General features: G+C 39.5%; 1 protein-coding gene across 10 annotated transcripts in view; it reads right to left on the bottom strand.

Annotated features, from left to right (window-relative positions):
- SYNE2 (spectrin repeat containing nuclear envelope protein 2) overlaps positions 1-23,692 on the bottom strand; it is a 338,449-nt gene that overhangs the window by 110,830 nt on the left and 203,927 nt on the right. For all 10 annotated transcript variants that reach the window (XM_047738768.1, XM_047738772.1, XM_047738776.1 and 7 more), the window contains exons 54-61: positions 22,041-22,196; positions 19,614-19,754; positions 17,640-17,822; positions 16,747-16,884; positions 9,733-9,918; positions 5,028-5,150; positions 3,710-3,892; positions 1,154-1,285 (exon numbers count right to left, since the gene is read on the bottom strand). In XM_047738768.1, coding sequence (XP_047594724.1) covers positions 1,154-1,285; positions 3,710-3,892; positions 5,028-5,150; positions 9,733-9,918; positions 16,747-16,884; positions 17,640-17,822; positions 19,614-19,754; positions 22,041-22,196 — 1,242 coding nt within the window. The remainder of the gene's footprint in view (positions 1-1,153; positions 1,286-3,709; positions 3,893-5,027; positions 5,151-9,732; positions 9,919-16,746; positions 16,885-17,639; positions 17,823-19,613; positions 19,755-22,040; positions 22,197-23,692) is intronic.

Raw genomic sequence — 23,692 nt, 5'->3', positions numbered from 1 at the left:
CATTTAACGACAAAACTGGGAGTAACTTCCACTGGTTGGAGTTTAGTTTCAAAGAATCTCTACAATTATTCAGAAGGGTTATTAAAATATTCCTTTCTTTTCCAAGTACATGTTGTTGAGAGGCTGGGTTGTTTTCATATACTTCAAACACAACTACATACTTCAACAGACGGAATGCAGAAGCAGACGAGAACCTAGCTGTCTTCTACCAAGCCAGACATTTGAGATTTGCAAAAATGTAAAATGAAGTCACTCCTCTCACCACATATTCTTTTGGAAACTGTAACTTCTCCCATAAAAATATGTTATTTCTATCAATATGTAATGGGTTATTTTTATTTTTAAATAAATTAAATTATTTTTACATGTTTGAGTTTTCATTTCTTTCTCTATCAGTAGATATGATTCACATAAACCAAAGCTCTTTGGGGTCCTCGTATTTTTTAATGTAATGGGAAATTTAACAGATTTACCATACTGAGTCTTTAATGCTGAGTCTGCCTTACTGAGTCCACACCTAATAGGTGTGTCCCCTTCGGCCCCTCTGTTGGTAATTCGCTTTAGACCTCACAGCTAGCAAGTGTCACAACCTGGTTTGGAATACCATAGCATTCGCCTGCCCAATCAGCTCGATAGTAGGATAAACGCGGCTCTTTACAACGCTTGGCACACACTCAGGTTTTTTGTTATAGAAACATTAATTCAAAAATAAAGACTAAATTAAAAAAAAAAGCCTAGCAGTAGAGAGTCAATATGAACACCACTATAACTGGGTCCACAGGATGTTGCTAATTATGGCATATGGAAATACTACTTAGTATATGTCTTCATTACAACAGGGCTCAGGGTCTTTACCTACAAAAAGCCCAGCCCACCTACCCTGCCTGGCCCCCATCTCAAAAAATGAGATGGAAAGTCAGGTTGTTCAAATATCCTGTGTTACACCAGCTTCTTCAGTAGCAGAGCAAATTCAGACCCAAATGCACCTCTTTTATGAAACAGGAATGGAAAGTGAATTTACACATAATGTACCTTCAATTGGAAGAGAGAAGGAAGAAACACATCATACCATCCCAAGGCAGATTCTAGACACCAATGGCTTGGTGAGTGATTACAGAATGAACTGCAGGGCAAATAAATGAAAGAGACATACCTGTACTTCTGTCAGGTTGGCAGCTTGGTCTGGTGATACACATTCATGGGAGAACTCAGCTGAATAATTATTTAAGATCTGCTTCAAATTTTTTATGTCTTCATTGCATTCATCAGTCTGTTTTATGACGATCTATAAAATAAGCCCCCCAAAAGAAGAATCTGTCATAATCTAAGACTAGATTCATGGATTACTTTCAACGTCCATCCCCACCACAAGTTTCAATCAATTACAACAAATACACACCCACACTGTTTGCAAGAGAAAATGGTAGCCTAAATACGGAGAGAAATAGAGCTGGTGCCTGACTTTCTTGCTCTACTGGATGCCGGGACACCTTGAGCAGCGCTTGGAGTACAAGCATAGTAAGACACGCTTTTGTTCTTAAGTATTTCCGGTTTAGTGGGCTTATTCTGGGAAGCATTTTATGGCACGTTAACAGGAAGTTGCCAAGTTTTATGAAAATACAGGCTCTTTTAATGCCTGCTCCATGTGATGCTTTCCACACAGAAAGGTGACATTACTAATTCGGAGTGGAAACGGCATGTGATCTGAGAGATGATGAATTTTCCCACTGAACCATGTCCTCAGCTGGCAGCACCTTGGGATTAGTGATGTGCATTTTATGAGTAAGAGGTTGAGGGTTCAAGGGCAGTCTGAGTTTGTAGGAGGAAATGGCAAAGTTAACCAGAACAACACACCAAATCTAGTGTCAAGAAGTAGTGAGGCTCAAAACCTATCTGTGTACTAAACTGTATGTTCCAAGTATGATAGAACGATAAAAGACAGCTATTTCCTTGGTACGCTACACAATGAAGCAAAACGCCTTTTAAAACTTCAAAGTTCCTGGCCAGTGTAGAATTCTTCCTTGTATTTTCTTTAATATTTAATCAGAATTTTAGCTGTAGGCTAGAAATAACTAAATATGTTCACTGTACACACCTGATCCCCAGCCCTCAATAACAAGCTACATCCTATTACCCACCCACCCCCCAAGTAATTTGTCTTGTTTTCCACAATGAGGGCACTTACAATATCCAAAATAGAAATAAAAAGAAATGTACCATATTCTAATGATTTTCATTACCACTGGCTTACTTAATTTTGAAATACATGAGATGTATTTCCACCTACACAATAACAATGGAAAATTTTAGCAGCACAGTTTGAGACCTAACTTGACACAAAATATAATTTCCTCTTCTATTTCCACTCTTCTCATCCTATGAAGAAGCCACTTAAAAGCATAGTTACAACTGTTATTTTCTTTTCCTGACCAGGAAACCAAAAAAGCAGAAAAAAAGTGTAAAAAGAATAGATCAAATTTTGTATCTCTTTGTTTTCTTCTCTTTATCATATTAAAAAGCAGTACAGAGAGCACCTGATTTTTTTTCTCCCTGTGGTTGTTAGGAAATGACATTGGCTGGTCAGTAGCCAGGACAGAGAGATTCTATGAGTTAAGACTCAAACCAGAGGTTACAGTATCTTCAAATCTTAGGAGAACACAGAGTAGCCAGCTAAATAGGAATGAAACTGAAGAGGGACAAAGAGCAGCTTTCTCCCTATAATCAGGTGGCGGCTGGAAGTAGGGGAAAAAGAGAAAGAAACCTTTTCTCCTCCTTTTCCAGCCCATCTAATCAGGAAAAGCCAGTGGGTGGTTGGGAGAGTAGGGTGGGATCTACCAATGGAGTTGAAAAATCTGTGGAATTTAAGGCTCTTTCAGCAACTTTCTGTTCTTGTGAAAGTGGTTACTAATCTAGTAAAGCAAACCAAAGAAAAATGTAATTTCTATCTAATAATTATTCCTGACCTGGGCCTGGAGATCAGTCAAAACATAAGAATTAAAAAATAAATAAATAAAATAAAACACAAAACAAAAAACGCCCAAAAAACCAACTTTCTGGGGAGAGGCTGAAAGATGTCACCACTTACAAGGAAGAGACCCTGATATGGAGAATGAATGATACCAGGAGACTAGAAACTCAAATTCCTGTCTTATTTGCACACAAATGGATCTGGACACAAGTTAACTCCGTGGTCTTTCAGCAAATCATCTAACCTTCTGACTTTTGTCCCCTTATATGGAAAAATAAGGCAGGCAAGGTGCCTCCTCTATCTGTATCATATGTTAGAGAGTAAAATGAGATGATTAATAGAAAAGGAACTGAGATGTATAGAGAGGTTATTGTGGTGCTGGCTACTGTAAGCGTCTCATGAAATTGCAAATATACTGCTCAGGTTCAAATCTCTCCCCACAGTATTTACTTGTGGAGGTCTTCAATAACTGTAGGATAGAATCAAACAGATCGTAATTATGCTTTAGTGCCTCTGACCGAACAAGAGTAAGAACTGAGAATTTGAGCAGTAAGATACTCTCTTTTATCATATGCCTCCTCCTGGATAATAATACTGGAAGAGAACAGAAAGGAATCAACAAAGGCGGCATCTTGGGGTCATAAGAATCTCACCGACCCAACCATTAAAACTGAAAACAAAACCATCTTTTGCCACACATTTTCAGCCAGTAAGTTGGCTGTCATCATCATAATGGCTCACCCTTAATAGTTCGTTTTGTTCCCGAGTCACATTGTCCAACAGTTTAATATCCTGTAAAAGCTGGTTTGTTCGCTGAAACACAGGTAGAGGTTTCATTCCTGTCTGGGGCCTCCGCAGTTCCATTTGGTAAGACATGAGTTCAGCAATGGCTTTCTTCACCGGACGGATGTTTTCAAGTATGACCTTAATTGCATCAGATAAGCATGATACATCAATGAAAAGAAATGGCCTCTGATAAGTATGTACAAAATGAAAATACTGTATGATTTAGTCTTTAATCTATAGTTTTCATTTTTAAAGCATTTCCGTGTCTCAGACTCAAAAGAATTCTCAGATCACTTGAGACCAGATAGCTGAAGGTCTCAGGAAAGAAGGCCTGGGGCAAGAGTAACCTGCCAGGGCTAGGTTCTGTGTTTGAACCACCCCAGCCTTCCTTCTCTTCCCTTCTCCATTCCTTCTCTGCAGAGGAGTGAGCTGTGCAAGGACAAGTGCTGTCTTTGACATTCAGAGCACCTGAGCCTAGCATGGGGCCTCCCACAGGAGGCGCTTAAAAAAATACTTGAATTGAACGGTACTGCCAAATTTCCAAAGTCCCAAAAATATAATAATATTTTGCTTGACTGACATACGCTCCAACAAGACTTGGATTTATATAATCCTGGGAGGCAGGTATCAGAAGTTCCATGTCACAGTAAGGAAACTGAGTACACAGAAGTTAGAAGATCCTGGAGGTTAGACTGTAAGAGGCAGGGCTGGGATTAGAGCCCAGGTGACCTGATTCCAAAGCACAGGCTCCTAACTGCTAGGCTGAGAGGGCATCACTGTCTGTATGCTGTTTAATATGTTCCAGATCCTGTGCTGGGGCTCTGTATACACCGTAACTGTCCAGTACAAACACCACAATACCAATGTGCAGATATGGAAGAGAACCCAAGAAATGTTAACTAATTGCTTCAAGTCACATAGCCTGTAAGCATGCACTTGGGTCTAGAACCTGGTTCTCTTGACTTAGAGGCTCAAGCTCTTGAACGATTAAGCACTGGGATTTGATGTTAAGGCAAAATTCCCAAACTTTGAAGTTTTCAGAAGAAATTAAATGAAAACAACAAAAAAACTTACAGGAAAATTACCTTTTTACAGACAGTACTGCATGATTTAAAACATGGTATTTATTGTCATTCCTATCTATTTCCCAACTTTATTTTGGTATTACTCTAGCAAGACTAAGTACTTTTTATCATATTGCATTATTACATATTCAAAAATAAATATAATTATTACGAGAAAATGTTTTTAATAATGATCCATGCTTCCTTACCTCTCCATGCTTAAGATGTTCTTCTGGTGAAAAATCAAATATTTCTTTTGATAAGAGGACAGCTTTGATTTTTGAAACTTTTTTCTCTACTGATTTTACTTCAGTTTCAATAGCCACCACGTCCTAGAATTTCAGAAACAAAAACTCTCATGCAGTATATATTGTAATGTTAATAATATATAAAACACAATTTACTGCTATGTATTCTATTCTATTTAACCAAAAATGTTTGTCACTTGTACCTCTTAAAAATTAACCAAGTCTATCTCCAACAAATGGTGTTGGGAAAACTGGACAGCTATCTGGAAAAGAATGAAACTGGACCACTTTCTTACACCATACACAAAAATAAATTAAAATGGATTAAAGACCTAACTGTAAGACCTGAAATCATAAAAATCCTAGAGGAGCACAAGGCCCTTACTTCTTTAACATTGGCCATAACATCTCTCTAGCTTTGTCTCCTGAGGCAAAGGAAACAAAAGCAAAAGTAAACCACTCAGTCTACATAAAAACAAAAAGCTTCTGCAGAGCAAAAGAAACAATCAAGAAAACTAAAAGGCATTCTATGGAACAGGAGATGATATGTGCAAACGACATATCCAATAAAGGGTTAGTACCCAAAATATATAAAGAACTTATACAGTTCAACACCAAAAAATCCAAGTAATCCAATTAAAAATGGGAAGAAGATGTGAACAAGCATTTCAGCAAAGATGACATCCAGATGGCCAACAGACACATGAAAAGATGCTCAACATCATCAGGGAAATGCAAATCAAAACCACAGTGAGAAATCTCCTCACACCTGTCAGAATGGCTAAAATAAAAAACACAAGAAACAAGTGATGGCAAGGATGTGGAGAAAAAAGAAATGTGTGCTGTTGGGGGGGAATGCAAACTGGTGCAGTCACTGTGGTAAACAGTATGGACGACCCTCAAAAACTTAAAAATAGAACAGAATTCTATTCTACTCTAAGAAGAGAATAGAGTAGAACAGAAAAAAAAAATGATCCAGTAATTCCACTACTGGTAAAGAATACAAACACGCTAATCTGAAGAGATATAGTACCCTATGTTTATTGCAGCATTATTTGTAATAGACAAATTATGGAAGCAGCCCAAGTGACCATCGACAGATGAGTGCATAAAGAAGATGTGGGATGTGGGGTGTGTGTGTGTGTGTGTGTGTGTGTGTGTGTGAGTGAGAGAGAGAGAGAGAGAGAAATGGAGTATTACTCAGCCATTAAAAAGAATGAAATCTTGCCATTTGCAACAAGATGGATGGATCTAGAAAGTATAATGCTAAGTGAAGTCAGTCAGAGAAAAGACAAATACCGTATGACTTCACTTATATGTGGAATTCAGGAAACAAAACAAATGAACAGAGGAGGAAAAAGAGACAAACCAAAAAACAGATTCTTTTTTTTTTTTTTTAAGATTTTATTTATTTATTTGACAGATCACAAGTAGGCAGAGAGGCAGGCAGAGAGAGGAAGGGAAGCAGGCTCCCTGCTGGGCAGAGAGCCCGATGCGGGGCTCGATCCCAGGACCCTGGGATCATGACCTGAGCCGAAGGCAGAGGCTTTAACCCACTGAGCCACCCAGGTGCCCCCAAAAAACAGATTCTTAACCATAGAGAACTGATGGACCATAGGAAAGGTGGGTGGGCAATGGGGGAAATTGGTGAAGAGGATTAAAAGTGTACTTATTGTGATGAGCCCTGAGCAACATGCAGAACTGCTGAATGATTATACTGAATGCCTGAAACTAATGTAACACTGTACGTTAACTATCCTAGAATTAAAACAAAACAAAACAAAACAAAAAACTAGTAACGTGTACATACATGTTGACTGCTTTCAATAAAAATGTCATTCTATTAAGAGCATGTCAAACTATAAAGCACTGCTTATACCTTCTTGAGATAAAACTTCTCTTAAGGCCAATTTTCAATTACACTATGAGAAGAAAAGTATTATGCATCTGAGTCAATTTTTTTTTTTTTTTAAGATTTTATTTGTTCATGAGAAACAGAGAGAGGGAGGCAGAGGCAGAGAGAGAGAGACCCTGATGCAGGACTTGATCCCAGGACCCTGGGATCATGACCTGAGCCAAAGGCAGACACTTAAGTAAGTCACCCAAGAGCCCGAGTCCATTTTTTTAAACATTATTTGTATTTTTAGTAATTTCTACAGGCAGTGTGGGGTTCAAACTCATGACCCTGAGATCAAAAGTTGCATGCTCTTCCAACTGAGCCAGCCAGGCACCCCTGAATCAATTTTTAAGTAAATTCTCAATACCTACACACTCTTTAGGTTTATCTTTGGAATGTGCTTAAACAATTACAAGTGGGTCTAACATTTCAAAAAATTATATCATTTATGTAAAATGATAAAGTCACCCTTGGAAAACACACACAAAAGGAGCTGGGAATATCGGCAGGATTTTCTTGCCAAACCCCTAATGAACTCTTGTCATACAGAGTCACTAAATTACTTTATAACATCCTCAAGATTAATTTAAACAACAGATCATTTGTCTAGTAGTTACTCTCTCATCAATGTCAACCTCTAGGACTTAGCCAAGAACCTCACAGTGAAAATGCTGCAGTGTGTGCTGTAAAGCTACTCACGGGCTACAAACCCCATGCACGGAAGAATACATGCTATAAAACCATAATGGATGAATACAGGCTACAAACCCTACATACTAACGTCTACTTGCACTGTAAGAAGGCCTTCAGACCTTTACTTAAAGAGCTCAATGCATGGGGCGCCTGGGTGGCTCAGTGGGTTAAAGCCTCTGCCTTCAGCTCAGGTCATGATCTCAGGGTCCTGGGGATCGAGCCTCGCATAGGGCTCTTTGCTCAGCAGGAAACCTGCTTCCCTCTCTCTCTCTCTGTCTGCCTTTCTGCGTGCTTGTGATCTCTGTCTGTCAAATAAATAAATAAAATCTAAAAAAAAATAAATAAATAAAGAGCTCAGTGCAGAGGGGTGCCTAGGTAGCTCAGCCTTTAGTGTCGAAGTGTCTGCCTTCAGCTCAGGTCATGATCCCAGGGTCCTAGGATCGAGTCCCACATCATGCTCCCGGCTCAGTGGGCAATCTGTTCCCTCTCCCTCTAATCCCAGTTTGTGCTTTCTCTCTCTCTCTCTCTCTCTCTCTAATACATAAATAAAATCTTAAAAAAAAAAAAAAGAGCTCAATGCAGAGACTGTAGCCACCAAAAGGTATAGCTAGTAACAAAAGGGGATAGGATTTAAACACTACATAGAATCAGGTTGAGGATTTCAAAATCACAGCAGTTTAAGCCATTTAATATCAGATAAACGTAACTTTATAAGCAAATGAAACAATGAGTATAGCAACTTTGTAGTGATATCTCCAAGTTATGAAATGAAGTTAAATTATGTTGGAATAATTTTTCCATCTTATATTGAAAAATATATAAAAAAGCATACAGTATCTCTTAGCATAATTTCTATCAAAAATTGTCAAAGCATTTAAAACCCTTGAAATAAGCTTCAATAACCAAGAATGTTTAACGATTATCATTCCCTGAAGTTACGTAAGTGTGGCACAGGGAATGTAACTGAGAAACAAAAAATAAATAATTAAGACTAATTGTATCTGCCTCTGCTATGCGACTTCATCCTTCAATAAATGCCTCACGCATCTCAAGCTAAAATAAATAAAATTATTTAAAAATCCTGTGGCTCCCCCTTAGTAAATATTTGCTACTGGTGAATAAAGACGTGGGAGGTTATCTCCCTCTTTGCTAATCTGGGCTTTTATATCAACAATATCACCTCTCTGACAAAGAAAAAAGAGTGAGCATATCTGATCAGGATTCTTTCCTTTAAATAGACCATTTCTGGACTGAGAATGGGGTTTGAACCATGGGCTGCAAATTAAAGTAAAATATAATTCAAGAAATAAGAACATAGGGGCACCTAGGTGGCTCAGTCAGCTAAGCATCTGGCTCCTGCTTTTGGGTCAGGTCACGATCTCAGAGTTGTGAGATCAAGCCCGGCATCAGGCTCCTGGCTTAGCAGGGAGTCTCCTTGAGATTCTCTGCCTCTCCCTCTGCTCCCCCTTCCCCCACTTGCTCACCCTCTCTACAATAAATAAATTCTTTTTTTAAAATTTTATTTATTTATTTGAAAAGAAAGATCACAAGTAGGCAGAAAGAGAGGAGGAGGAGGAAGCAGGCTCCCTGCCAAGCAGAGAGCCTGATGCAGGACTCGATCCCAGGACCCCGAGATCATGACCTGAGCCGAAGGCAGAGGCTTAACCCACTGAGCCACCCAGGCGCCCCAATAAATAAATTCTTAAAAAAAAAAAAAAAAAGAAAGAAAAAGAAAAACATAAGTGAAAAATGTACCAGATCAATGTCTCCATATAATTAGGAGTTGATTACCAGTATAACTCTAATTTACTAAATGAAATATAAATTAAAAATAAGAAATAACAGGGCGCCTGGGTGGCTCAGTGGGTTAAGCCGCTGCCTTCGGCTCAGGTCATGATCTCAGGGTCCTGGGATCGAGGCCCGCATCGGGCTCTCTGCTCAGCAGGGAGCCTGCTTCCCTCTCTCTCTCTCTCTCTGCCTGCCTCTCCATCTACTTGTGATCTCTCTCTGTCAAATAAATAAATAAAATCTTTAAAAAAAAAAATAAGAAATAACATTTTTAAAGTGCCAACTTACATCAGCCACCCTCTGAATCTGTGGAAGGCTTTCCATGATTTTTTGTTGTAAAGCTGCTACTTGACGACTTAACTCTTGTACAGACTGTGCTAAATCATCAGTTTCAAAAATTATTGACAAGTCTTCTAGATCCGTGAAAATTGAATGCAAAAGATTGTGTTTCTGTTCTGAATCTTCCAAAGCCATCTACACAATGGAAACAAAGGAAAAAAGAGAGAACATCAGGATACTGAAACAAGTTGATTAAAATTTAAATCAAAGAAAATTCTGTAACTATGTATGATGATGTAAATATCAAATTACATTGTGCACCAGAAACTCATACAATGTGTGTCAATTATACTTTAGGAAGAAAAAATGTGAATTAGAGAAATTTTAAATTTGTCTCAGTATTTCAAACACCTATTCGTATCATTTCATAATAGAACACTAAATGCTCTACATTCTCAACAGCACTGGGTGACTTTATTTTTTTATTTTTATGTATTTTTTAAAAGATTCACTATTTTATTATTAATTCTTCTTCTTATCTTTTTTAGAGACAGACATAGAGAGCACAAGCAGGGAAAGGAAGAGAGAGAGAGAGAATCTCCAGCAGGCTCCATGCCCAGCATGAAGCCCAATGTGGGGCTCCATCTCACAACCCTGAGATCACGATCTCAGCTGAAATCAAGAGTCAGACGCTCAACCAACTGAGCCACCTGGGTACTCCACCAACACTGCGTGACCTAAGAGCATCTACCCCATTCTGGTGGGCTTCCAGCAGCTACTTTAGACTATGTAACCCTGCTCCTACAGCCGTTGGTAACAGAAGTAGGAACGCTAATTTGAAATTGGGGCCAAGGAAGCCATTCAGGCTCTCTCTCATTGGCTGGACTAATAATTTGGGGAACATGAATTTGAGAGAAATAGGTAAACGAAGTGGGTATAGGAAATGAAGAGGCAATCCTGTGGCTTGCCAGTCCTGGTGCCAGTGATCTCCTCAGGCCCTCCCACACGATGCTACTGACTTCTGTACCATCGAGTTGACCCTAATAACTTGGGCACCAAAGGAGAACTAGCTAATACAACTAAATGGAAGTGAAAAACCTCCATTTTTTTTTTTTAAGATTTTATTTATTTATTTCACAGAGAGAGATCACAAGTAGGCAGAGAGGCAGGCAGAGAGAGAGAGAGGAGGAAGCAGGCCCTCCGCTGAGCAGAGAGCCCGATGCGGGACTCGATCCCAGGACCCTGAGATCATGATCTGAGCCGAAGGCAGCGGCTTAACCCACTGAGCCACCCAGGCGCCCCGAAAAACCTCCATTTTTATAATTTCTTAGGCATTCCTCTTTATAATTTCTGTTTCCTTTTAACAATTAAAATATATTAACTTTTGAGGTGGCTGGGTGGCTTAGTCACTAAGTGTCTGTCTTCAGTTGCAGTCATGATCCCAGGGTCCTGGGATCGAGCCCCGCATCGGGCTCCTAGCTCAGTGGGGAGCCTGCTTCTCCCTCTCCTTCTGCCTCTCCCCCTGCTTGTGCTCTCTTGTTCTGTCAAATGAATAAATAAAATCTTAAAAAAAATTTTTTTTTAAATGTATTAACTTCCAAACCTAACATTTCACCAAAATATCTATCTCAGTATCCAACTGCAAATGTTCAATCTGTTCATGTAGTCTTCAGGTAATTCCATAAAACATAATATGGTATGAGAAAAAACATTAACTTAATTCAATGAGAATTCTAGTCATATGTCTCTAAAACTTATGAGGTTATTCAGAACTTTACATTGTTCAAATTCAAAATACTAGAAGAACACTTTATGGAAAACAAACCTTAAAGCCAATGCTTTTTTTTTTTTTTTAACCAATAATACTATTTATAACAGCATCAAGACAAAAAATACTTAGGGATAAATTCAACAATTTATGTGTAACACCTGTACACTGAAGATTATGAAACACTGCTGGGAAAAATTAAAGAAGACCAAAATAAAAAGATACATCAAGTTCCTGGACTGGAACAGTCAATATGGTTAAGATGCCAATTCTTGTCAAACTGATTAACAGATTTAATGCAATCCATTCAAAATTCCAATAGGCCTGTGTATATTGATAAGCTGATTCCAAAATGTACATGGAACCACAAAAGACCCAGATTAGCCAAAACAAATTTGAGAAAGAGCTAGCTGTAGAATTTATGTGACTGGGTTTCAAGATTTATTATAAAGCTACAATAATCCGGACTGTGTCACATCAGTGAAAGGACACACAGCAGAACAGATGAGAGAGCCGAGAATTAGACCCACACTGATTTTCAACAAGGCAGCTGATGTTTTTTTTTAATTATTTTTTTGGGGAAGATTTTTATTTATTTGACAGAGAGAGACACACAGAGAGAGGGAACACAAGCAGGGCGAGTGGGAGAGGGAGAAGCAGGCTTCCCGCTGAGCAGGGAGCCCGATGTGGGCCTCGATCCCAGCACCCTGGGACCATGACCTGAGCTGAAGGCAGGTGCTTAACGACTGAGCCACCCAGGTGCCCAAGACAGCTGATTTTAAATAAGGCACTGAAGTAAGGCAATGGTGAGTCTTTTCAACAAATAGTGAACACTCAATATATTCCCAAAGAAAAAAAATGAACCTTCATACCATATTCAAAAATAAACCTGAAATTGATCTAAGAAGTAAAGCTATAAGATTTCTAGAAGAAAAGACAGGAGGAGGCTCTTGTGACCTTGGGTTAGGTACAGATTCCTTAGATACAACACAGAAGGCTAAGCCATAAAAGAAAAATACTGATGAACTTGACTCCATCAAATCACTAATACTGGCTCTCTGAAAGACACGACTGAGAGAACGAAAAGGCAAGCCACAGACCAGGAGGATATCTGTAAATCATGTATCTGATAAAGGACTGGTTTTTAGAGTATTTTAATAAATAACACTTACAATTCAATAACAGAAAGACAAACAGGCCAATTAAAAAATTCAACAGACATATCACAAAGGAAGTGTACAAATGACAAACACACAAGTAAATTACATAAATAAGTAGTGAGTCATAAAGAAAGGCCATTTAAACCACCCCAGAAGATACCACCACGTACCACTAGAATGGCTAAAATTTGAAAGACAGATAATATTAAGTATAGATGAGAATATGGAGCAATTAGAACTCACATGGCCAGGGGCACCTGGGTGGCTCAGTGGGTTAAGACCTCTGCCTTCGGCTCAGGTCAAGATCTCAGGGTCCTGGGATCGAGCCCCACATCAGGCTCTCTGCTCAGTAGGGAGCGTGCTTCCCCCCCACCACCTGCCCCCGCCTGCCTCTCTGCCTACTTGTGATCTCTGTCAAATAAATAAATAAAATCTTAAAAAAAAAACAACACAAAAAAACCCTCACATGGCCAGGGGGTTGAAAATGGTCCAGCCATCGTAGAAAACAATCTGACAGTTTCTCATTCAGTTAAATACTTACCATAAAAGTCAGCAAACATACTCCTAGGTATTTACCAAATGATGTGACATGAAGACATACATGCACACAAAGATCTGTATATGAACATTCACAGCAGCTTTGCTACAGTAGCCTGTGACAGGCAGCTTCTAAGTGGACCCCCAGATCCCCATCTCCTGATACTCATTCCCTTATAATCAGCTCCTTTGAATGGAGACTGGGCTTACTGATTCACCAGCTTATTTACTATTGGCTTTACTGATTTACATACTGAGATGTCACTTCCAAGATTAGGTTATAAAAAGACTGCTTCTATCCTGGAGGCTTTCCCTCTTTAGACTGCTCACAGTTAGTAAAGTTAGCTACCATGCCATGAGGCAGCCTTGCGGGGAGGGCCATGGAAGTGCATGTTTTGAGGCCTGCCAATGGCCAAGTGAATGACCTTGGAAGTGCATCCTGTCTTTTCCCTCACCCAAACTGAGGCTTGACTGCATTCTTACAAGAGACCTTGAGCCAGAGGCACTCAGCAAAGCCATGCCTGAATTCCTGACCCACAGAAATGGAGATAATCAATGTTTATTGTTCTAAGCTGCTAGCCTAGCACAGCCCAAAACTTGAAACAAGCCAAATGTCCATTAACTGGTGAAAGGATAAACATATTGCACATTTCCCTAAATGGGACACTACTCACCTACCAAAAGAATAAACTATCTATAAACATTAAGCTGAATGAATCTTGAAAACATTATGCCAAATAAACAAAGTCAGGTATGAAAGGTATATACCACATGATTCTATTTATAGGACCCCATGGAAAAGGACAAACTATATTAACAGAAAACAAAGAGTGAGTGATTCATAGAGCTAAAGACAGAAGAGGAGACAGAGGAAACGTTTTGGGGTGATGGAGATGTCCTTTATATTGATGGTGGTGGTAGTTACACAGATGTATACCTTCATCAAAAGTCATCTAGTTACACACTTAAAACAGGTGTATTTTAGCACACATGGTGGGCTTAGTTGGTAGCGCATGCAACTCTTAATTGTGGGGTCAAGAGTTCAAGCCCCACACTGGGTAGAGTTTACTATAAAAATATATACATATGTATGTACATACATATACATATATACGGTGTATTTTAGTATATGTAAATTATACCTTGACGAAATGTATTTAAAAACAAGTTTTCTATTTTTACAATGACAAATGATGTTTCAACAATTTTTTACAACAGCAGTCTTTCTAGAATCATCTTTGGGTTATAAAAACCTATTTTAAATACAATCCAGGTAGAAGGTTATAGTGCAATTAAAAGACAAAGCTTGGGACGCCTGGGTGGCTCAGTTAAGTGTTTGCCTCTGACTCGAGTCATGATCCCAGGGTCTTGGGATCGAGTCCCACATTGGGCTCTTTGCTCAGCAGGGAGTCTGCTTCTCCCTCTGGCCTATCCCTCCCCGACCCCCTGCCCATGTGCCTGTGCCTGCTACGCTCGTGCTCTGACAAATCAATAAAATCTGTTAAAAAAAAAAAAAAAAATCGATGCCTGACTAGAATACCAGAATACTAGAAAAATAGAAAAGAATATCATAAAAATAGGACAACTATTTTCAAAATAGGGAAAAATGGGAATTTCACATATAACTAGTTGTTTGAGACTTATTTCCCATTGTAGGATTTATGAGGATGATTCTGAGGTAAACCAACCTCCCCTTGTGCCTACTTCTTCTAGCTCATAAACTAGAGTTCCATTCAGTTCTACTTCATAAGGTTAAGACCAGCAAATTAGGATGTCCTAAACAGTTTAAGAGATACTTCCATACATTACATCTGTGTCAACTGAAGATAGCAACAGTATAGATGCTTTTGCCTGAGTTCACTTTTTTTAAAGGTTCCATTCATTTATCTGACAGAGAGTGAGAGAGCATAAGCAGGAGGAACAGCAGATGGAGAGGAAGAACCAGGCTCCCCACTGAGCAGGGAGCCTGATGTGGGACTTGATCCCAAGACCCTGAGATCACGACCTTAGCGGAGGGCAGATGCGGAGCTGACTGAGCCACCCAGGCACCCCTTGAGTTCACGCTGAAAAAAAAATTTTTTTAACTCAGAACAAGCATCTGAGGAAAAGAGTATTAATTCCTCTCTTCTGTCTTTGCAAACTCCTTGAAAATGACGAAAAATACAGGCAATTTAAAATAAAAGAGGACTTGCTATGGGGACGTGAAAAGCCAGCCTGAGAGGTGAGGGCAGAAATCACAGGCCAAGGGGGAGAAACAAACGGATGGCTGAAAGGCAGCATCTTTACAACTGTTATCACGTGGTCCAACAAGTCTCACACATCAGGGAGGTACAAAGTCAGCTGTTCCCTCGGAACATATCGTGCTAGTCTAAAGATAGAACAAGGAGCTGGATCAACGCTGAGGTCTGGTTATTCTAAAAATTGTGACAGAATAACCTTTTCCTAAGAGACCCTTTCTTGGGGTTGAATAATATGAAAGAGAAGGAACGATGCCTTCACAGTACAACTTAAGCTAATACTTGGCATCTGGAAGATCTCTTGCAGTCATGGCCCCGAATAAGAAAATACTCTCATTTGTTTTGTCTCTGTAAGCTAGCATGGAGACATCGGGCACCAAAAAGGACAGAACATTTGGAATCACGGCATGCTATAACCAGAAGGAACTATGAATTCGTTTTCTAATGCTGTGTAACTAATTACCACAAACTCATGGCTTAAAACAAATGTACTCTCTCCTAGTTTCCATGGCTCGAGAGTACAGGCATAGCTCAGAAGGGTCCTTGGTTATCAGAGGCTATCACAAGGCTGCTATCAAGGTGCCATTTGGAACGGAGGTTTCTCTTCCAAGTTCACTCAGGTTGTTGGGAGAATTCAGCCATAAGGCTGAGATCTCGGTTTTCCTGCTGGCTACTGACTGGGGCAGGGGGTCACTTTCAGCTTCTGAAGGCTGCCCAGGGGTCCCAGCCCCATGACCCTCCCCTAACATCGCAGCTGACTTCATCAAGTCAGCTGTAGAACTCTGCGGTGTGTTCTCAGGGAATCTTATAATCATATAACCATGACTAATCAAGTATTCCTGGGAGTGACTAACCCATTACCTTAGCCATACACTGTAACCTAATTAAGAGTGGCTAATTGATCACATACTTTCCTATCCCTGCCCGCACTCGGCAGGACGGGATTATACAACTGTGTGCATCAGGGGACAGCAATACTGGGAGCCATCGTAGAATTCTGTTGACCAATACCATCAATACTAATCACTCCAACATTCTTCCTTCACAGACGGGGGAAACCACAGAGGAAAACAGTAGATTACCCAAAAAGTCATGCAGTAGTTATCAGGACAGAAAGAACTAGATCCCGTCTCCAAAATTTCTGCCACTGCCAAGGAAGCCTGCCACTCTCCCAGGCTTCCTTCTGCCTTTCTTCTGGCATGGTTGAAGATAAGGTGGTTTTCTGGGAAAGAAGGGTTTTTTCTAAGCACTGTGGTAGTCAACTAGACCATGAAATCATTATGCAGATTCTAGGACCCTCAGGAACACTGAAATTCCTTACCTGAAGGGTGCTGGCATGCTGACTCAGCCCCTTTGAAGAATCATAGTCAGTAGGACTGGCCAACAGATGGCTGGTGTTTTCTATCCAAGCCTCCGTACTCCTCAAAAGGTCGTGATATTCCTCCATCTTAATTGTGGCCTGTGAAAGAGAGGCCGCAGCAAGGAGTCTGACACCTTCTACTTGAGCCAAATGAGCCTCAAACAAAGACTTTGTTATCCTGGGGGGACTTGCCCACCCTCTCCAGGTTTACCTTCCCAACTTTGAAGATGAAGAATCCTGACCACAGGTAGAAAGGACTTAAGAAGTTCTACCCAATGCTACGGGTCTCGTAACTGTTTCCAGGTGGCCTTGCAACTAGTCTGGTTCCCATTTGATGCTTCATTCTCAAAACTGGATTTGAGTTTTGTCCTCCGTACAGGGCTTTGTCCTCTAATATCCCAGTGCCTCTGGGACTAGTAAGTCCTGCTGCCTTGTTCTTGCTAGATCACACATACAACTCCTCCACCATGACCCCTATCTGGAAAGGCAGGAGACAGTGTCTTGTTCCTGAGTAACATTCTATCTTGTGGCTGGCTCCTCCCAGGGACTCCTGAGATGGCCTGTCGGAAATGCCCATGACCTGCCAGGAAGCCCAGTGCTCAGCCTGGACTCCTGCTGCAGCCCGACTTCCGGAAACCTGCTTCCTCCTGTCCAGTCAGACTTCCTGCCAGTGTCAGCAGTTAAAGCTCTCCTCCCAGTGCCCACCTGAACCTGTCGTGTGGCTCTAGCTTCAGAACCTAAAACTGGCAATTCAAGGGAAACCGGCTGCCTCTGAATATCTCTTTTCATTTTGTTTCAAAGCCTTCTCAATATCACGGTAAGCTAAGGATCGTTACCACGTGTTACTGTCATACCTTATTTAACTGTGAGGTTCTAGATTCCGCTCTCTGTGAGACTTGCTGATACTGCTGGAAAGGAATCATCAAGTTATCCATCCATTCTTGAGCCTGTCCTGGATCCTGTTCAACAATGTCCTGCACTTCAGAATCCAGCTCATTTAGCTTGCAATGCCAGAGATCTAGCTCATCCCACATTTTCTGGAGAAGGAAACCGTAAGTCACTTGGAATGCAGAGGTTGCAACTCACTGTGTTAATTCCCAGTTTTTGCACTGTATTTGCACTTGTGAATGCTACCAAAACATTACAGGCACACTATTTCATTTATACCCAGAAACCACTTGTGACCTAAATTGAAAAACACCTTTTCTGAGATCTCTCAGTCTAATTGTTTTCTGTTTCAGATACAGACTTAGCTGCAAGGGTGCAGAAAGACCGGGATATTTCCAGAGACAAGTGACACCAAACAAGGACAATATAACCCTACTCTTTCAGGAGTGATGAGGTAACATTATGTTATACCCAAATCTTTTTAGAATACACACACACACACACACACACACACACACACGTATACACACACACACACGTATATATGTATGTATATGTGTGTGTTTAATCTAATACAATTTTATTAAGTATAAAGACAGGGGTGTGTGGGTGGCTCAGCTGGTTTTAGCTCACGTCTTAATGTCAGGGTCTTGAGTTCAAGACCCACACTGGGCATGGAGCCTACTTTAAAAAAAATTATAAATATAAAACAAAAGGAAAATATCTGTTTTGACTTAGGATTAATGCAGTGGCAAAAGATTCTATCGACTGCTTTTGGCTCAAGAAACCAACAGACTGGGGCACCTGGGTGGCTCAGTGGGTTAAGCCGCTGCCTTCAGCTCGGGTCATGATCTCAGGGTCCTGGGATCGAGTCCCGCATCTGGCTCTCTGCTTGGCGGGGAGCCTGCCTCCCTCTCTTTCTCTCTGCCTGTCTGTCTACTTGTGATCTCTTTCTGTCAAATAAATAAATAAAATCTTTAAAAAAAAAAAAAAAAGAAACCAACAGACTGCATTCAAGCCTGGACTTGTACGGTCAGAGGACCTCTCAAAGGTAAAATATTTAATTCTTACTTAATATTTGCTTAAGAACTGAATTTTCAGAAATAGGAAAAATAGGACTGGTTAAATTAGGTTCCTCTACTTATTAAGAATCAAGATTTTGTCCAATGGTGAGGCAGTCTGACCTATTTTTAAAAGTCTCCATTCACATAGAATACTTCCTTAAAATGTAGATTAGAATAAGAACCCTTTCCACATGCAGAAGTTTACTAGGAAGTTAATGGTAGAAAATTAGTCTTCTGTACAGTTTTACCTAACACTTGATTTCCTAAGATATTTTACAAGGGAAATAAATTTGGAATTTCTGTTTTCCCATTTCCCTTCGTAGTCTAAAGAAAAGCTGTCAATTCTTTTCAAATCCTACTGAAATATATTTTTTAATCAAATATGTCTCAGCAATGTTCTGTGTTATATTTCCCATGTTAATCCACATTAGGGAAAAAAAGACTCCGAGAAATGCTTGAACACAGAAAAGATGTTAGCTTTGTTTCCTATATTTGATATTTATATACAATATTTTTAATTATCAGTCGTCCCAGGATAAGGTCCTTACTCTCCTTTACTTGTGAAAAGGCTAGTTCCTAATTGTAGGCTCTCAGTGGTTCAGGCACATTCTCACCATGGAAAAAATAACAGTTCTTGAGGCGCCTGGGTAGCTCAGTCGGTTGTGTCCACCTCTTGGTTTCAACTCAGGTCATGATCTCAAGGCTTGTGAGGCTCTGCACCTGGCATGGAGCCTGCCTAGAAGTCTTTCTCTCTCCCTCTCTCAGCCCCCCCCCGCCCCAAAAACAACAACTGAGAACAGTTCTTAAATCCACACCCTGAGGACTGAGGAAAAGGAGGAACACCAAATGCTGAGGGAAATTAAAGGATGAAGTTACCTTTTGAATTTCTTGAGCTTTCTCAATATTTTTGCTTTTCTGCTGCAACATCTTTTCAACATTGTGAAGCCCATTGTTAATTTCGTCTATCTTCCTACTCATTGTATAGGAGGGTGAACTTTTCAACACTTCATTGCTGATCTGTTACAATGAAAGAAAGACACATCTGGCTTACAAATGTCTTCAATATGTAGTCACAGGTTCAGGTGATAAAAGGAATAGTCATATCGTTAGGTGATTTTATTCACAAAAATCTTTTTAAAAGCTTGGGGGGGAGCATCCCAAACCATGCTAGTTAATATGTTAATGAGAGGTAGATCAGCAGACTAGAAAATGGTGGCTCTGCCGACTTGACCTTTTAAATCCAATCTAAGAAAATCAACAAACAAAAATTTGTTGAATGTAACCCACAGCATATACTACAGATCTGTGCTGAGTTGGTCAAAACTGAGCGTACTAAGACATACCCCAGCAGAGCAAATGATATGAAAAAACTCAAGGGAGATAAATTATTTCTTATACAGTCTCTCATTTTATGAGAAAGACCTCTGCATAGACCGGTTTTCAATATAACCTAACTTATTCTCAAGCTGACTTAAAAAAATGTAATTCCCACTGTAGTACTGATTTGGGGGAAATAACCTTCTAAAATTCGCTCTTTCTTGAGGATGCACAAAGCTTAGTTTTTCTCTGTGTCAATGTTTCTAGTGTGTTCACAGCAATCAGAAATCAAGCCGTTGAACACTGTAATTTTTTTATCTGGATGATTTTCCTAAGAAAATAACTTGGGCTAGGAAAGATGACAGATGAATGTTGAATGTATCATTTTTCAAATACCTGCTTAGTTCTTGTTCTTGTTTTTGGTTTTTTTTTTTAAGGCTATGCTGATAAGGCTTTCCCCTTGCAGCCACTAAATAACCAAATAATACTTTATGCTTATGTATAACCCTTTAACCCTTTTAAAAACCACTATACCTGTATACCCATGGAGACTAAAACCTTTCAATGCAGGTGGTTATCCTGCCTGTATCAAGGTAGCAGTTAAAACTTGTCCTGAGAAGCCCAGAGTCACGAGACTCTGGAGTCCCAGGCTCTTTTTAACATTTCAGGATGTTGATACATTTATAAAATGTTTTTATTCCACAGATAATAATGCAGTTGAGATTTTTAGGGAAAAAATTCTTTGTTGGTTTTTAAATTGCTGTAATAGCTTTCTATTACTATGTAACAAATTACTATAAAGTGAAGTTTTCTGATACTTGGGGCAGTTATTCTCCTGGCAGAAAAGCATATAATTTAGGTCCATGATTTACGAAAAGTAAGCAGCCCTTCGAATTACATCAAATGGTTCAGAGTCGGCCTGTATCTTTCAGACACACCAAACAATAAAAATCAGTTGCTATTTGTTACCAATATACAAGTTACTGTTGAAATTTTCAACCCCTAAATTTAAGACTGATTTTGATTATTCATTCTGTTAGCGATTTTCACATCAAGTATTCATGGAAACAAATTTAGTTGCTCTCAAAACCTTCAGTATTCTCTTAAAATCAATAGTGCATGATTCTTGAGAAAGGACCTCATAACAGATTTTCTTGTGTGTTAATCAACAAAATTTGTTAAAAATGTGTATTAGGAGCTTCCATGTTTTTTCATGGGTCAGATTTTTCTGAGAAATCTGTCAAAGAAGTTAACTGAGTTTGAAACACGTGTGTGTGTTTGAATTTAAAATCTATTTTATTAAGTTAGAGGTACTCCCGATTTCAAAAGCAATACAAAAATCCTTCTGTGCAAGCTGGACCAAATAGAATTTTGTTCTGTTGGATGTTAAGGGCTCTTTCTATAATTCAATAAATCTGTCTTGCTAAACTCCTGGGTCTCCAGTACTATGAAACATTTCCCATTCTTTCTTCCAACCTTCAGATTCATCCATTCAGGGGTAAAGATTTGTGCAGGTGTGTTCTGAGAACTGTGTTGCCACCATCAAAAAGATACTGTGTGTTAAATGCTATTCCTCATGAGTTATGAAATTTATATTCTTATTGTCCTTGGTTGCAATTTTAAAACATTCACAGGGACTAAGTGCTGAAGCAAAACATTATTCTTGTCTAATATTTTAAAGTGATTCTCCAGTTTAAAAAAAAAAAGAAACAAGTAAAAGCTAATCTATTGTTCTACTTTTAAATGTAAGAGAAGAAAAACTAAGCATCTTGACAATTAAAAATAACCACATTATCTAATTCTGTTATCTGTCACTTTATTTAGAGCAATTTCACCTCCGTATTCAATACACAGAATTATCACTTATCTAAACTCTATAAAAACAGTCATTGCTAAAATAAGGGCAAAGGAAATGTGACATTACAGGATCTTTTCTTTATATCCATTCAACTCATAAATAATAACACTAGTACAAACGATTATTACCTTCTCATCTATGTCTTCTAAAGCTTTTCTGCATTCTTCCACCTGGGATTCAATCTCTGCAGGGACTAGAGTGTACATTTCAGAATACTTGATTCGCAGTTTTTCCATAATATTCTCAAAAGTTAGCTTCCCTTTCTTAAAATTGCTTTGAAGCTCCTAAAACCAAGAGAGTTTCAAAGAGGCACAGAACAGGGAAAAAGTTTAACTCTAAAAGTGAAAGCAGCTTTCCAGCACATCCTTCTGATTTAAATGAGCACACTTTGCATGACAAAGCCTCACTACTGATACAAGCCGATTAAGCCGGAGAGATACTCAGAGTGGTCAGATGATGCTTTCTAGTTTGTCAGAATTATACTTGATACCTCTCCATAGTGTCAAACCATTGTCCTCAAAAGACATTACAACATCTCCTGCTTCTAAAGCAACTCTAGGATTTAACTTTCTCGGTTACAGTCTTGAGCTAAAAAGCTCCCAGTAGCAAAAAAGTTTCAAAGAAGTTTGTTGGTTTTTTTTTTTTTTTTTTGTTATTAACTTGTTGCTATTTCTGCTTCTTCCTACATTATCATCACAATGATTCAAGGCCACTAAAAGCCCTAGGCTTGAAGCACAAGTGTCTGCTTTCATGTAATTAGACAGCCCAGCAGAGCCCAACTTCTTTCAAAAGGCAGGGTTCCAGTTCCCTGCAAAGAATGTGGGTTTTAGGAGATAAAAGAAACCTGAACAAACAGTGTATTGGTTGTGGCCTAGAAACAAAATCTGATCTACGTTCTCCTGCACTAATTATAAAGGAGGAACTCATTTGTTTGGGAAAGTTTCCCAAAGATCAAGTGGAAAAATACTTCTTGACTTTACTGTGGCTTTTTGGGACTTGTTTTGTTTTTACAGTAGCTGTTCAGTAGCATTATTCGTGTTAATGGGTTGAGTCACTGCACTGAAGAATGATTACAATTTGAATGACTCCAGGGATGTGTCACTGTTTTCTCTTAACCCTCAGCTGAGAACAAATCTAGAGATGGAAACATAGAGAACAATGCCATTCAGACAAAGGTGGAGTTTGAAGTATAGTGCCTTCTGGTTTCATCTAGACCAAGTCAGAATCTAGGTCTTCATTCAGAACTACACACTGATGCTTCCCCAAGACTGTGAGGGAGAGAAGTTCCCTCATTAATACTGAGCTCCCATTAACAACCATGCGTGACTCTGGAGTCAACTTCCGAATGCCGTTTCTGCTTGTTACCATGGGACCGGAATCATTCTTAAAAAATGATGTCCCAAATCACACAGGGGCATATGAACAGTCCCTGTGATAGTGTGGTTTAAAAAGCTGTATTTGGTCTTCATCCCTGGTTCCTGAACAGCTTCTAAGACTCTTGGAATTTCCTGGCTAGGAGTAGGAGGAGTGTCCTTCCTCACTCAGAACAAACCCTTCTCAACCATACCTGAGCTTATGCTAATGAATGACTCTTGGGGGGGTGAGGTGGGGGGGTGCGGGGGAGCCTCTAGATAGATTGAGGAGAGGGCCTGCTTGCCAGAGGAATCAACCATGTGATTAGAGGGCTGGAAGTTTCAGCCCTACTTCCCAACCTCTAGAGTGGGGTGAGGAGCTGAAGGTTGAGTTAATTATCAACAGCCAATGATTTAATCAATCATGC

The sequence above is a fragment of the Lutra lutra genome, chromosome 7 (assembly GCF_902655055.1).
Source record: "Lutra lutra chromosome 7, mLutLut1.2, whole genome shotgun sequence".
NCBI classification, from domain to species: Eukaryota; Metazoa; Chordata; class Mammalia; order Carnivora; family Mustelidae; genus Lutra; species Lutra lutra.
Note: the sequence above shows the minus strand (reverse complement) of the source record. Positions and strands in the feature narration are given on the sequence as shown.